At 43.4% G+C, this 17,286-nt stretch overlaps 1 protein-coding gene across 2 annotated transcripts in view; it reads left to right on the forward strand.

Annotated features, from left to right (window-relative positions):
* LOC126298872 (crossover junction endonuclease MUS81-like) overlaps positions 1-17,286 on the forward strand; it is a 198,028-nt gene that overhangs the window by 55,576 nt on the left and 125,166 nt on the right. For both annotated transcript variants that reach the window (XM_049990387.1, XM_049990388.1), the window contains exon 3: positions 4,294-4,466. In XM_049990387.1, coding sequence (XP_049846344.1) covers positions 4,294-4,466 — 173 coding nt within the window. The remainder of the gene's footprint in view (positions 1-4,293; positions 4,467-17,286) is intronic.

The following is a 17,286-nucleotide window of genomic DNA, read 5'->3' on the forward strand; positions in this document are numbered from 1 at the left end:
ATCTCCTGGCTGATTAAAACTGCATGTTGGACCAGGGCTCAAATCTGGGACCTATTCCTTTTGCAGGCAAGTTCTCTTCTGACTGAGCTGTTGAAACACAACTCATGATGTGCCCACACAGCTTTTCTTCCATCAATACCTCTCTTTTACCTTCCAGACTTAACAGAAGGTCTTCTGCATACCTTCTGAGACAAGCACTCCTGGAAGAAAGTGTATTGCAGAGAAGTGGCTTGGCCACAGCCTACGGCATTGTTTCCAGGCAAAGGTCTCAGGTTAGAGTCCTAGTGTGGCATGCATTTTTAATCTGCAAGTAAGTTTCAAATTGGCATATGTTCTATTGCAGAGGGAAAATTCACTCTGGATTACCATCCCTTGCTTTCGTGGGACAAATCTACCATAATACTTTGTATTACTATAGTTACATGCTATCAAGGTTGCTCTTGTTCCTGTTTGGCTGGAGCAGTGGTGGATGCCGAAGAGGTGGTAGGTTCTAAGACACAGAGCAAAAATAATGAGATGCATACTTAGTGTATAAGTAACTCATTTTACTTAACTTGAGTAACAAGAAGTCCACAATACAATCCAGTGCATGTTCTTGAGGTAGATAGGTTCGTCATAAACAACAGCAACAATGACAACAACAACAGCAACAATGACAACAACAACAGAGGCTAACTGATAACACTTTGAGTACACTTGCAGAAATCGACCAACAGACAGAGACTAGCCTAGAGCGGTGCAGCATCCTTTAAATTGGCTCCGTGGTGTCACTGGCCATGCAAGCAGAGGAGGGTGTGTCATGGAACTGGTAGTAGATTGGCAGTGGAGTCACACGGGCTACTAGCACTGTCTCCACGTGGAATGCACAGCATAGTATCAATAGTACATGATACCACACTACTGTCCCTTTCTATAAAACCTGAAATATCTTCTGTGATTGTGTTTCTAGTGTCAAACTTCATGACATTCTGTTACTAAAGCTAGTGTCACATTATAAATTTCCTCATACCTCTGCGGGTTCGGGGATAAGAATTGGCCCGCGGTATTCCTACCTGTCGTAAGTGGCGACTAAAAGGAGTCTCAAACGTTTCGGCCCTTATCTGATGGTCCCCTGTCGGGTTTGACCTCCATATCTCAAAATTCTTCAGAAGAGCGAGCCGATTAGGGAACGGCGCCTTACATGGTGCATTTTGTCCATCGTGCATTGAGACCTCTAGCCAGTTTTACCGTTGTCGCATTGCCGTCCTGCTCATTCTCCATCTCTTGGGCGAGGATGTGTTCCTATGTGCAATTTCCACTATGCACTGTTGTTTTTTGTGGAGGTGACAACCATGGACTTTATTGCACCTAATATCCAGCATGGTAGCCAGTCCGTTGTGGTGGGACTGCCATGTACCCTGTTGGTTGTAGCCCCCTGACAACACAGGGATCGCTCTGCTGATGCCTGCGCCATTAACTCCCCATGTTTGCCAAGGAGTAGATGCCTATCCTCCTGGGGCATCGGGACTCCCGGGAATGGCCATCCTGCCAGGTAGCCCTTACTGAGGCTGGGTGGCGCCCGTGGGGAGGGCACTTGCCCTGATACAGCTCCCGGGCCAGATCACATCCACTGTCAGATGCTGAAACACCTCTCAGTGGACTGCCAGCGACACCTCCTCGACCTTTACAGCCGTATCTTGGTCGAGGGTGAGTTTCCGTTGCAATGGCAGGAAAGCATTGTTATCCCCATTTTGAAACCTGGCAAGAACCCATTGGAGGTGGACAGCTACCACCCCATTAGCCTCACCAACATTCTTTGCAAGTTGCTCGAACACACGGTGAGCTGGAGGTTGAGCTGGGTACTAGAGTCTCGGGGCTTTCTGGCTCCGTCTCAGGGTGGGTTCCGTAACGGTCACTCTGCCGCCGACAATCTGGCGAGCCTGGAGTCAGCCATCCGTATGGCCTTTGCTCGCCGTCAGCACCTCGTCACTGTCTTTTTCGACATGCGGAAGGCGTATGATATGACATGGCGCCATCACATCCTCTCTACACTTCATGATTGGGGTCTTCGGGGTCCATTGCTGATTTTCATCTGAAATTTTCTGCCGCATCGAACCTTCCACATGCAAGTCACGGCCTCCCATAGTTCCTCCTGAGTTCAGGAGAACGGGGTGCCACAGGGATCTGTTTTAAGTGTCTGCCTGTTTTTAATTGCAATTAACGGGCTGCCAAGACCTGCGTTATGCATTTCTGGCGGCGACGAACAGTTCACCCTGAGCTGCGGCTTTATCTTGCCGGCGAACTTCTTGCTGTGGTGGAGACACATCGGTTTTTGATGCCCGATTGACTTGGCCCCCACATATTCGGCAGCTTAAGCAGATGTGTTGGCGTCATCTTAATGCTCTGCGATGCTTGAGCCACACCAGTTGGGGCCCTGACCGATCTACCCTCTTACAGCTCTACCAGGTGTTAATCCAGTCCCGTCTGAATTATGGGAGCCTGGCTTATGGTTCAGCATCCCCATCTGCGTTGCGGGTGCTGGACCCAATCCTACACAGCAGGATACGACTTGCCACTGGTACTTTCCGGACCAGCCCTGTGGACAGCATACTTGTGGAGGCAGGTGTCCCTCCACTGCGGTTGTGGTGCCAACGTTTACTGGCCGCTTATGCTACGCATGTTTGAAGCTTACCTGAGCATCCTAATTATCGTCTCTTGTTTCCGCAGTCGGTCGTCCACATCCCAGAACGTTGGCCCCGGTCGGGTTGTACGATCGTGGTCTGTGTCAGAGAGCTTCTCTCTGGGCTTGGGGTTTTCCCTCTTCCACCTCCTTTCCGGGCCCCTCTGTGTACACCCCCATGGTGTGTGCCCCACCCTTGCCTTCGGCTTGAAATGGCACAGGGCCCGAAGGACTCAGTACCTTCGGAGGCCTTCCGCCGCTTTCTATCCATCCTTGCCACGTATCAGGGTTCTGGCATTGTTTACACTGATGGTTCGATGGTTGCTGGTCGTGGCGGCTATGCTCTGACTCTAGGGGACCACTACGAACAAAATTCATTGCCGGCTGGCTGAAGCGTTTTCACTGCTGAGCTGGTCGCCATCTTTCATGCCCTAGAGTATATCTGCTCCTTCTCAGGTGAGTCCTTTGTTATCTGTAGCGATTCCCTGAGCAGTTTACAAGCTATTAACCAGTGCTTCCTTCGCTCTCATCTGGTAATGGTTGTTCAGGAGACCCTCTATACTCTTGCCCGTTGCGGCCGCTCTGTGGTCTGTGTGGACCCCTGGTCATGTCAGCATCCCGAGCAATGAACATGTTGACTCCTTGGCCAAACAGGCCACCAGTGAACCGACTCTGGACATTGGCCTCCCGGAGACTGCGAGCTGTCTTATGCCGCAAAGTTTTAGAACTTTGGGACACTGAATGGCACGCCCTGCCTTCACCAAACAAACTTTGGGCCATCAAGGAGGATACCGATGTGTGGCACTCCTCCTTGTGGGTCTCTCCCAAGGAGTCTGTTGTCCTCTGCTGGCTACGCATCGGGCATACATGGATGATGCACGGCCACTTATTGCGATGTGAGGACCCACCTTTATGTTGCTGCGGTTTTGTTTTGATGGTGGTCCACATTTTGTTGGAGTGTCCACTTTTACCTGTGCTCAGGCAGACGTTCGACTGCCCGACTCGCTCCCTGCCCTTTTAACAAATGACACTGCCAAGGCAGGCTTTGTTTTGCGTTTTTTCGGGCAGGGGTTTTTATCACTTAATCTGAGTGTTTGTTATGTTTCTTGTATGTTGAGTCTGGCCTTTGGCCTACGATTTTAGATTGAGTTTTTAATGTGTTTCCCCGTGGTTGGCTTTTCCTTTTTTTTTCTCTATGGTCGGCCAACCACTGTCACACACTGTGGGATTTTAATTCCTTTTGTCTGGTCTCTGTCTATCTTTCTTGTCCTGTGTTGTCTGTCGTCTATTCCGTTGTTCGTTTTTATTCTATGTGGATGTTTTTAAGTTTTGGAAAAAGGGACCGATGACTGTAGCAGTCTGATCCCTTTAATCCCACAAACCAACCAACCTAAATTTCCTCAACGAGAATTTTCCATACTGCACAATTAATTGTGTATTGTATTTGGATATGAAATGGCTACATCTCTGAAAATTATGACTGGAAAATTGCTTACTTTTTCTGGTTTTCATTTTGAAATCCTCAATTGTTAAATATTTGTGTGTGCAGAAAGAATCTTGAAAGTATATTCACATGTGTCAGACATTTTAATTTTCATCCTTGTCTTGTAAAACTAATTCTTTCGATTTTTCAGAATCTCCTGATTTTCTCGCTCAGGATGTGAGTATTGGTCCACGCGCATCAAAGCCCAAAAGTCAAGTAAGAAGAAAGTCAAAGTCAGCTGGGCAAACTGAACAGAAGACAAAGCTTCTTAAATCAGCTAAAAATAGAACTACTTCCAGAAGTGCTAAATCACCAGAAAATGGAGTGAGTATAACTAGTGTGAGCAAAGTAATGATTAAAGTAAATTTTAGTATTATGTAGTACTATATATGAATAATGTGCTACATGTTTCTGCCATTCTTGAAAGCCTAAATCCTTTTGATTAACATGATCAGTTTCTCTGGTTCTCATACCAATAAAGGAAAAACAAAGCTGCCTGTAAAAGATTTATGTTCTTCACATGTGTAGCATTGTATAAGCTGTAATTGCCTGCTCTTTATTTGTGTTTGTTTACCATTGTTGCTTAATGCCAAGCATCTTCATGTCTATTATAAAACCATCTCATCCTATGCAGAAAGTGATACGAATGTGTCAGAAAACTCCCATCCCAACCCAAGGTCATACGAACTATTGTGAGAAGTGTGTAGGCAAAGAAAGCGAAGCAACAAGAGAATAGGCTAGAGTTATTCTAAGGTAACCTAATTCTGTTGAACTGAAATACCCTGGTGGTGACTTTAATTTGCTTTTTATCGAGTGACAAAATTTCAGTGACCCCCCCACCCCTCCCCCAACACACACACACACACACACACACACACACACACACACACACACACAGAGAGAGAGAGAGAGAGAGAGAGAGAGAGAGAGAGAGAGAGAGAGAGGCAATAAGGACACACAGTAAGGAAAGAAGATAAGTGCTTAATGTATCAGAAAATTGTAGCAAGTAAGATAAAAAAAAGCAAAGACCCATCTTGTTTTAATGGTACCATTTGGAGAATGCTGTGAAAACATATTTAAACACTCCCACCACAAAAGAATGCAGAACACATGTTGTGGTTGTTGATTTCTGCTATTCAGTTTGAAAATGCGAGTTGTGCAACTCCCCACCTTATTCTATCCTCTGCAAATGTCTTCATTTCTGCATAACCACTGCAACTTACATCTACTTGACCCTTCTTACTGTTGTCAAACATAGTTTTCCTAATGCAATGCTACCCCTTCCTCCCCCCCCCCCCCCCCCCCCCCAAGTGGTCCACCCTCACCCACCCCCACTCTTTTTCCATTACCGAATTAACTGTCCCTTAATGCCTTACGTTGTGTCCTGTTAACCTATCTCTTTCTTTAGTAAATTTGTGCCATGCAGCTCTTTTCTTTACAGTTCTATGCACATCTCTTCAAGCCACGTGTCTGTAGCACCACATTTTAAAAGCTTCTGTTCTCATATAGCCAGTATTGTTTATTGTCCATATTTCACTTCCATATATTGCTACATTCCAGGCAGATACCTTCAGAAAAGACTTTAAAACTTTAATTCATGTTTAATGTTAACAAATTTCTCTTTGTTAGAAATACTTTTCCTTCTATTAACAGTGTGCATCTTATATCATCTTCCCTTCTTCTATCATCATACAAGGGTGATGTACTTGAGGACAATATTATGGAAAAGGAAGAGGATGTAGATGAAGATGAAATGGGAGATACCATACTGCGTGTAGAGTTTGACAGAGCACTGAAAGACCTGAGTCGAAACAAGGCCCCCGGAGTAGACAACATTCCATTGGAATTACTGACGGCCTTGGGAGAGCCAGTCCTGACAAAACTCTACCATCTGGTGAGCAAGATGTATGAGACAGGCGAAATACCCTCAGACTTCAAGAAGAATATAATAATTACAATCCCAAAGAAATCAGGTGTTGACAGATGTGACAATTACCGAACTATCAGTTTAATAAGTCACAGCTGCAAAATACTAACACGAATTCTTTACAGACGAATGGAAAAACTAGTAGAAGCCGACCTCAGGGATGATCAGTTTGGTTTCCGTAGAAATGTTGGAACATGTGAGGCAATATTGACCCTACGACTTATCTTAGAAGCTAGATTAAGGAAGGGCAAACCTACGTTTCTAGCATTTGTAGACTTAGAGAAAGCTTTTGACAATGTTGACTGGAATACTCTCTTTCAAATTATGAAGGTGGCAGGGGTAAAATATAGGGAGCGAAAGGCTATTTACAATTTGTACAGAAACCAGGTGGCAGTAATAAGAGTCGAGGGACATGAAAGGGAAGCAGTGGTTGGGAACGGAGTAAGATAGGGTTGTAGCCTTTCCCCGATGTTATTCAATCTGTATATTGAGCAAGCAGTAAAGGAAACGAAAGGAAAATTTGGAGTAGGTATTAAAATCCATGGAGAAGAAATAAAATTGTTGAGGTTCGCCGATGACATCGTAATTCTGTCAGAGACAGCAAAGGACTTGGAAGAGCAGTTGAACGGAATGGATAGTGTCTTGAAAGGAGGATATAAGATGAACATCAACAAAAGCAAAACGAGGATAATGGAATGTAGTCGAATTACGTCAGGTGATGCTGAGGGAATTAGATCAGGAAATGAGACACTTAAAGTAGTAAAGGAGTTTCGCTATTTGGGGAGCAAAGTAACAGATGATGGTCGAAGTAGAGATATAAAATGTAGACTGGCGATGGCAAGGAAAGCGTTTCTGAAGAAGAGAAATTTGTTAACATCGAGTATAGATTTAAGTGTCAGGAAGTCATTTCTGAAAGTATTTGTATGGAGTGTAGCCATGTATGGAAGTGAAACATGGATGATAAATAGTTTAGACAAGAAGAGAATAGAAGCTTTCGAAATGTGGTGCTACAGAAGAATGCTGAAAATTAGATGGGTAGATCACATAACTAATGAAGAAGTATGGAATAGGATTGGGGAAAAGAGAAGTTTGTGGCACAACTTGACCAGAAGAAGGGATTGGTTGGTAGGACATGTTCTGAGGCATCAAGGGATCACCAATTTAGTATTGGAGGGCAGCGTAGAGGGTAAAAATCGTAGAGGGAGACCAAGAGATGACTACACTAAGCAGATTCAGAAGGATGTGGGTTGCAGTGGGTTCTGAGAGATGAGGAAGCTTTCACAGGATAGAGTAGCATGGAGAGCTGCATCAAACCAGTCTCAGGACTGAAGACAACAACAACAACAACAACAACAACAACAACAACATCAACTATTTTGCTGCCAAATATTAAAACCCACCCACTAATTTTAATGTGTCATTTCCTTATCTAATTTCCTCAGCTTTTACCTTGGTTGATATTCATCCTATAACCTATTTTTAAAAGAGCAATGATTGAGTTCATCTGCTCTTCCAAGTCCTTGGCTAAGCCTGATGGGATTAAGTCACTGATAAACCTCTGAATTTTTATTTTATCCCCCTCAAATGTAATTCCCTACAAAAATTTCTGCATAGTTCCCTTTACTGCTTTCTCTATGTAGAGATTTAAGAACATGGCGGTGTAGGCTACAACAGTGTCTCACTACCTTCGCAATTACTGCTCCCCTTTCAAATTGTTCAACTCTTATAACTAGAGTCTGATTTCTACAGAAGTTATAGAAAGCCTTTTGCTTCCTACATTTTACCTATGATAACTTCATAATTCCAAAGAGTGTTTTTCAATCAACATTGCCAAAGGCTCTTTGTAAATTTGCAAATGATATTAATGTGGTATTATAGAACACATAATAGTGCTCAGTAAGGTTGTGCTTGAAGTCCATGATTTATACAGCATCGTTAAACCTTTATCAGAAATACCCTATACATTAAGAAAATTATCACATCCAAACTTTCCATTCAGTGCCCTGTGTATAAATAGAAGACCAAAAAAAGAGGAAAAGCTGTTATGTTGAATTTCACAAGTAAAAATACATTCAAACTTGTTCATGCTACTGTTGTGTCAATAATTGAAAAATACACACCTGCTTGCTAGTAGATCACTGGCTTCACTTAGTTGGTGGAGACTGCATCGGTCAAATTTACGACATCCAAGTAATGGTGCTATCAGCGACCTGTATTTATGCTCTCTCTGGCCAGGGATGCTGTGATAGGTGGTAGGCTCTCATCATGCGCTCGGCTGAGAAAGCACTGTGTTGTACAACACGATTCAGCAACACTGTCAACTACTGATGGCAGAACACTGTCCAAGGTGTTGAGCCAGCACTATTGCGACACCCAGCTGTAGAGTTAAGTCATTGTCTGTCCTGCATATCATGTAGTGTAGTCCGAAGAACAAGGTTCCAAGGTGAGGTTGGTACCTTGTGATGGAACGACAAGTAAGCACAGTCACTGCAAGACATGATGAAGAAATGAGAGAAATCAGTGTAGACATATCCTCAAGAGTTCTGTATGCCACCACTGCAGCATGCTTGCTTATGTCAGAGCAGAGTGCCGCTAACCCCACCCTGCAAATGTCACTGAAGATGACAGCATAGACTTGCTGCAGCCAGCAGTGTGAGAGTTGTATTAGACACAATCATGTAGCAAAGTTTCAGCATAGACTCACTGCAGCCAGCAGTGTGAGAGTTGTATTAGACACAACCATGTAGCAAAGTTTGTAGTCAGTTTTACTTTGAGAGAATAGATTATTATCTGTACAAGATCAAGTTATAAGTTAGTGTTCAATGACAGAAATAAATACACATGACATTCATGTGGTCATGGATTGTTACAAAGTTAAGTATTTCATTTTGGTCAAGTGATAATAAAGTGATCTAATATTTTGTGTGTGTTGTAGTATCTACTCGGCCTCCTCCAGAAGTAAATATAAGAACCCACCACTGTGCCGATGAGTGTTATTTCATCTGGTACAACATATCACTGGGGTTCCATGCTGCTCCTGAACCTATGAACTACTAAAACGATGTGGTACTATTGTGTTTACAGTTTTCCCTTGCCTCTCCAGTGCACTCTTCCTCTCACCACTATTCACACTTTACACATTATCTGTTTTCCTTCCCTATACATTCCATCACATGGTGTATGGCATCTGTTACACCCAGATTGTTCCATCCCTTGGATTAAACTTTGTGGTAGGTAGTAGACTGGAAGATCTGGTTGGCAGATGGCTCTCCAATGATGATGGACATAGGCCACATAAGTGATGACAGAGCTTAAGGAAGTTCTGTGAGTTGAAATTCCCATTATCATGTATTTGTGCAGGTATCCACTGCAGTATTACTGTAACAACTGTTCTGCACAAATACGCCCACCCATTGCTGTTATAAGTTTATTGAGGGAGCTTGTACGATAAGATCAATGATAGCATTCAAGTAGGTTAGGTTCTTCAGTGGCAGAATTTTGAAAGGATTATTGGGTAGGTACAGCGGAGGGTACATTATGTGCAGAACTGAATAGTCTGTTATTGTTGCTGGTACTTAAAAAGACAATCCTGATATGTCTCATTGAGTCTTGTTTAGCTATATTTCAATCATCGTGGTCATTCCAGGTGGTGATAGCTACAGTTGAGTCATACACTGAGTGCACCTAGTTAGGTCCTACTTTCTGAAAATATGAGTTGGTTTCCAGGATGTCTTATGGGTTTCTTCCCATGTCTGCGACTTATGCCATCTGTCATTCCACATAGGCAGCACTCATTGTATCACATATACTTTCTGATTCAAACCATTATCTTGTCCTAGTGACTTACCAGGTCAATGAATCGCCTAAAAAACAAATTCGCTGAATTTTTACCACCCAGCATGTTAATTGGCTGGATGACTCTTACAATCCTGATAGCCATCTCAGTGCTGGAAGGTCTGTTATCGCCTTCAATTTTCTCCCATACAAGTAACGTCAGAAGTATGTACTGCAGTATGTGAGGCTCAGCACCTTTTTCTCTATTGTAGAGTTCTTATTTTTCACAGTATTCAAGTGTCAGAAGGTGCAGGCATCTGAACAGTCTCCCCCATCCACTTCTTGGCTAAACACACAGCTGAGTGCATGTTGCATGACAGCACAAGTACCTTCTCATAATTTGGGAAAAGTAAAATCAGAACAGTTTTAAAAGTTCCTTCAGCTGACTGACTGCGTCCTTGTGCTCCACCAAAAAGTAGAATTATACTTTTTTCCTTGAATAAATGAGTGGGCAGCCATGCTACTTTCAAAATTTGGGTACAATCTCCCACTAATAATTTGCTAGACCTAAGAAAGATTGCATCTCTTTCCATACACAATGCCAGAAAATCTTGTATGGTTTTTATTATCCCAAAATCTGTCTTGATGGCCTTGCAACTAATGTCCTGCCCTAAATATTGTACAACTTTCAACATGAAGTGACACATTTCTAAACTGAGTCTTAGGTGTACTGTCTGCAACTAGTCAAGTGCTTCCCTTGACTATAACACATGTGCTTCCATGTTCTTTGCAAAAACAATTGTGTCATCTAAATACACCACAGATAGTCTATGTATGTTTCTGCCCATGTCCTACCCCATCTAAGAGGCCCTGAAATGTAGCTGGTGCATTTTTCAATCCAGGTGGCATATAAATAACTGTACACCATCTCGAAACTGTTGGTTAATAAATTCTTCTTTCACTGGTTTGCAAGTGATACAGTATACGGTGTGGCTAATGATACAGAGGCATTTCATTCCCACTTGTGATTATGTGCTTTCCCTGTGTTCAGACCCACAAGGATTAAATAGAGCTTCATATTCCATCACTAATTGCGCCATTGTTATCTTCTCTGCTCATTCCAAGTGTGCTAGCTTCTCCTATAATGCATTTAAGCCAGTGGCTTGCTTAAGCTTAGGGTCTAAATTTACTCTGTCCAAATCATCTTCCTGCAAGATCTCCAAGTTGGCGACTATCGATTCCTTTGAAAATTCTCTTCCATTGTTCCAAAATTAATCTCAATGGGCACTACCTGCTCACCGCCTCTTTTTTAAGCGTATAACACTTTTGCATATGAAACATTGTGATTTATCTGATTCCTCGTTCCTTGCAGTGGTCTCACTACATACAATACGTTTACTTCCATGTTAGTTCCTATTCACAGTAGTTTTCCTCTGCCTTGCACAAGTAGATCCTTAGTGGTAGTGCATGTAGTCTAAGTGGTTCTCCTTGTGCCAGGGATGAACCTTGTGATAGTGTGCAACTGTTGGCAGTTTCCACCTTGTGGAAAGATGTCTACATCTACATATATACTCCGCAAGCCACTGTAGGGTGCACGATGAAGGGTACCTTTTCCTTTCCTGTTCCACTCGCAAATAGAGTGAGGGAAAAACAACTGTCTGTATGCCTCCGTATATACCTTAATTTCTCGTATCTTATCTTCGTGTTCCTTATGTACAATGTATGTTGGCAGCAGTAGAATCATTTGGCAGTCAGCTTTAAATGCTGGTTCTATAATTTTTTTCAATAATGTTTCTCAAAAAGAACATCACCTTCTCTCCAGGGATTCCCATTTGAGTTCCCGAAGCATCTCTATAACACTTACGTGTTGTTTGAACCTACTGGTAACAAATCTAGCGGCCAGCCTGTGAATTGCTTCTATGTCCTCCTTCAATCCGACCTTGTACAGATCCCAAACAGTAGTCAAGAATACTTTGCACCAGCATGCTATATATGGTTTCCTTTACAGATGTACCACACTTTACTAAAATTCTCCCAGTAAACCGAAGTCGACCATTTGCCTTCCCTTCCATAGTTCTCACATGCTCGTTCCACCTCTTATTGCCTTTCCCAGATATTTAAACAACTTGACTGTGTCAAGCAGGACACTAGTAATGCTGTTTGTGAACATAACAGGTTTGATCTTTCTACTCATTTGCATTAACTTACATTTTTCCACATTTAGTGCTAGCTGCCATTCACCACACCAACTGGAAATTTTGTTTATCTCATCTTGCATCTTCCTACAGTCACTCAACTTCGACACCTTACCATACAGTATGGTATCAGCAGCAAACAACCGCAGATTGCTGCCCACCCTGTCCGCCAAATCATTCATGTATATAGAGAACAACAGTGGTCCTATCACACTTTCCTGGGGCACTCCTGACGTTGCCCTTGTCTCTGACAAAACCCATGTCTCTGACAAACATTTGCTGTCGAGGACAACATACTGGGTTCTATTACTTAAGAAGTTTTTGAGCTGCTCACATGTCTGTGAACTTATTCTGTATGCACGTATCTTCATTAACAGCTTGCTGGGGTCACTGTGTTAAATGCTTTCCAAAGATCTAGAAATATAATTCTGTGTGTTGCCCCTCATCCATAGTTCTCAGTATATCGTGAGAAAAGGCCTAGCTGAGTTTGCCATGAGTGCTTTTTTCTAAAACCATGCTGATTCATGCACATAAGATTCACAGTCTCAAGAGAATTTGTTATATTAGAACAGAGAATATGTTCAAGGATTCTGCAACAAACAGAAGTTCGGGATATTGGTCTGCAATTTTCTGGGTCTGCTCTTTTACATTGGTCTGTAATTTTGTGGGTCTGCTCTTTTACCTTTCTTTTGTAATAGTCACCTGCACTTTTTTCCAGTTGCTTGGAACTTTGTGATGGGAGAGAGATTCGTGATAAATGCAAGCTAGGTAAGGGACCAAGCCCTAGAGTAGTCTTTGAAAATGAACTGTGATTCCATCCGGATATGGTGATTTATTTTCATTCAAATCCTCCAGTTGTTTCTCTATGTCAGGTATGCTTATTACCATGTCATCCATATGGGAGTCCATCCGATGATCAAATTATGGTAAGTTTGTATGATCATCCTGTGTGAACAATTAAAACGTGAAATTTAAAACTTGGGCTTTTGTTTTGCCATCTTCAACTGCCACACCAGATTGGTCAACAAGAGACTAAATGGAAACCTTAGACCTGCTTAGTGATTTTACATACAACCAGAATTTTCTCGGTTCTCTGCCAGGTGTTTTGCTAAGGTGTGACGGTGGTAGTTGTTGTATACTTCGCACATAGAACTTTTCACAGATGGACAAATCTCAACAAACTTTTGCTTTTCATCATTTATGCATTCCCTCTTGAAACGAGAGCGCAACAGTCTCTGCTTCCTCAGCATCCACTGAATTTCATTATTAAACCATGTTTGGTCTTTTCCATTGTATTGTATGGAACTGGGGCCTAGAAACGATGGAGAGGCTTCGTCCCTGCTGTAGCCCTCAGTGGTTCACAACCCCACAACAGGCTACAACAGTCTACTCACCCCACCGCCACCCCACACTGAACTCAGGGTTATTGTGCGGTTCGGCCCCCAGTGGACCCTCCTGGGAAGTCTCACACCAGACGAGTGTAACCCTAATGTTTGCGTGGTAAAGTAATTATGGTGTACATGTACATGGAGAAAGTGGTTGCACAGCAATCGTCGACATGGAGTAACTGAGGCGGAATAAGGGGAACAAGCCCACATTCACTGAGGCAAATTGAAAACCTCCTTAGAAACCATCCACAGACTGGCCAGCATACCGGACCTCGATACTAATCCACCGGATGGATTGATGCCAGGGACCAGAATGCCTTCCCACCCGGAAAGTAGTGCGTTAGACTGCACAGCTAACCGTTTATCCAGTTACTAGGCTCATAAGTCTCCAAAACACGATTTACAATCAGTGATCTGCCTACAATTCCTCTATGTCCATCTTACTGGAACTAAGTGATGCCAGTTCACTGTCTAAGTGAGATGTTAATAATTGCTTATCTGCTGTATCTAGCAGAAACTCTCTCCTAATCTTCTTGACTGATTTATTAACATTCATGATCATAGTTTCTATAATGACATCATGATCTCTAATCCCCGTTTCTATACTGACACTGTCAATAAGGTGTGGCCTATTTGTAACTACAAGGTCTAAGATATTTCCATTGCTTGTGGGCTGCCGAGCTAGCTGCTCAAGAGAATTTACATTGTCTGTCTGTACCCTACAATGAATACATAGGCATCCCAGTCTTTACTGAGCAGGTTAAAAATCCCTCCAACCAGTATTGCATGATCTGGGTATTTACATGCTGTTGACCATAGACTTTCTTCGACTGACTCTTGAACTGTCACAGCAGAGTACGGTGGCCGGTAAAAACGTACAACAATTAACTTGGTTTCACCTATACCTGTTATATGTGATCAGATGTCTTCACTGTCACACTCAACTTTGACCTCAATAGAGACAATATTTTTGTCAACTGCAATTAACACACCCCCTCATATGGCCACTAATCTGTCTTTCCGATATACATTCTACAACTCACTAAATATTGGGTTTCAACCAGCTCTCACTCCGAAGAATAATTTGAGAATGAGAACTTGAATACAAATACTTCAACAGTTTTTGATAAATTGTGACAGTCAAAGTGTCTTTATTCTGAACGCCGTTTGACTTCCGTTGCTGCTTATCGACTGGCGAGTGTTCATCAGAGCACCTAAAACTACTGCCTAGCCTAAAATACCCTCATGAGCACTCCACAAGTACTCTGCTACCCAAGTAGCTGCTTCTTTTGTGTGTGCAACCCTGACCTATCAAGGGGAGTCCTACAAATCTCACAAGATAATGCAGGTGTAGAAATCTGCAACCAAGACCATCACAAAGCCCTTGGTTGAGATCCTCTACTGGGCTCCAAACCAAAGTACCCCTATCAACTCTGGGAACAATGCTGCAAATTGCGAGCTCTGCTTGCACCCTGTGCGTGAGTGCAGCAGCGTTCACCACCTCCGCCAGCCTCCTGTACAAACTGAGAATTGCCTCAGAACAGATGGGACAGGTGTCATTGGTGTAAACATGAGCCACAATATGCAGGGCCTCCACATCTCGGATGAGGCCCTCCCAGAAAATATACTGAGAGCATATTGGCTTTCTTTCCAGCCACGTAAGGGACTCCATAACACGCCTAACATTGTAGCTCCCAATAACTAGCGAACCATTCGCCCCCGTGTACCTGCTCGGATCCTGCTGAAGGAGTGGCCATATGTCCACTCGCAGGGTGAGTGGGCGAGGCTGGGTGACCAGTCTCCACATTGGCCCTCTGCCTCGAGCAACGCGAATGCATTACCACCCGCCACTCGCGCTACTGTGAGGGTGAATCTACTGTGTCAGGTGCACTAGGAGGTGCCTCAGAAGCAGATCCTGTGGGCAAAACAAGTGACACCTGTGGTGTCCCATGTGATGCGCCAGATTCTCTGCCACTGTTACACCTCAAGGTGGTAGCCTGAAGGTGACTGACTGTAGCCAAGAGCACATTCAGCTGTTCACAGACCGCGGCCAGCTCCTTTTGCGTTCCCACACAGCATGTACACATCCTAGGCAGCCTAGCATACTAACTAAAGAAATGGACAATAAAAGCAGACAATCCTAGATATGCTACTAGCTACCTTCCTGAAGCATCAACAATGGATACGGATGTGTTAATAAACTATGTACCGGGCTGTTCAGTGAGCAACTATTGCACTACAGTCTGAATGAATTTACACTTAGAGAAACACGGGATTAACCTCCTAAACAGAGAAACATGCACGAAATTTAATAAATATACTACGTGGCAAGCACAGAAAAAGATAAACTCTTAACTTGTCGCTCCATAGACACATATCAGCTGAGAGCTGGAGCCTATCTTGCACTGATCAAGGTAAATTCCAGCATGATGATAAACAAGAAATTTGACACTAAGATTGCACAGTAACAATTGCCTATTTGAGACAGGATTTCCGTACAAACCGAATAACTTTTTGCCACAACCCAAACACTCAACACTACTGAACCCAATGAATGCATATCATTTGCATTTATTCAACTTACTCTGCATCATGGTGGGCTCAGCTGCCTGTTCCACATGAAGTCCAAAGTTACCACAGACACTTGCAAACCCATGTCCAATAAAGACTTATGCTTTGATCCACCATCTAAGTAAAATTCTGTCACTACACATATTTGTCTATGCTTCTGTTTACGAGTGGTTGAGTGGTTAATACATTACATGCTCACACCTACCAGCTCAAAAAAGCTCATTTCCACCCACCACATTGAGGTTATGCCTTACATCATTGCTCTGTGATGTCATTCGTAACTACTGTCTCTCCTCACACCAGAGTTACGGGCAGGCTGCTACCCATTGTAGAGTTGCACGTGGAGAAAGCTGTGGTATGGGTTCTCCAGTGCTACAATATAGATGGAGTAGAAATCCTTACTCAACAGGAACATTATTTACTATTTGATGCTTTCCATACAGTAGCCCAGGTGAAGCTCATGGCTTGAGGCCAGTGTCATCCCCAGTGATATGCTGAGACAGCAGCATCTGATGGCAGGCAGCGACCTTGCTGATACAACACGAGGCTGACAAGGTGATTTACAAGGCCAAGTCAGGCAGCGATCAAGTACCACTGGCTCTCTGTGCCATTAGCTGGAAGAATGCACGTCTCAATTTCAAACTCAGGGTTCTCAGAGACTGGCTGGCAGGGCTATGGTGCCCAATGGGTGGCCTCACCTTTTCAAATCCACTTCAAAGTTCAGAACCATCAGGTGTAGCTTGTGGCTCGTAGATCGACTTTATCATGCTGGTGACGCTGCTCGATGAAGCTGGAGTAGCTTAGTTGTAGATTTGGCCGATGAATGACACAGAGTGTGTGTGTGTGAAGGAATGATGCTACCACGTGAACTGGGAACATTTATACTCACGTCAGACATGTTTGTTTAAACTGGTAAGCTTCCATTGCATATTCGGCTGTGGAAATGCCACATTATGCTACACCATGTAACAACACAGTCAATCACTCTTGGTACAATGCTGCATTGTAAGGTACTGCACCAGCTCTAATCGGTGTGCTCTGGTGCAGAATTACGCAGGTGGCTGGTTGCAAAGGCCTGCCTGAAGCTCAGGTGACAACAACAGACTTGTCCTAATGGTCCCCTTTGTCATGGAATATGGGCCAGCTTCTTTTGGAACGGCATAGTGCCCATGACAAATTCTTCCTACTTACTTACTTACGGAAACAAGCAAAAGCAACAGTGTGAGACCTGGCGAGTATGGTGGCTAAGCGAGGACAGTCATCTCTTTCTTTTTTTGTACAACACTTGA

This window comes from Schistocerca gregaria, chromosome X, assembly GCF_023897955.1.
Source record: "Schistocerca gregaria isolate iqSchGreg1 chromosome X, iqSchGreg1.2, whole genome shotgun sequence".
Taxonomy (NCBI): domain Eukaryota; kingdom Metazoa; phylum Arthropoda; class Insecta; order Orthoptera; family Acrididae; genus Schistocerca; species Schistocerca gregaria.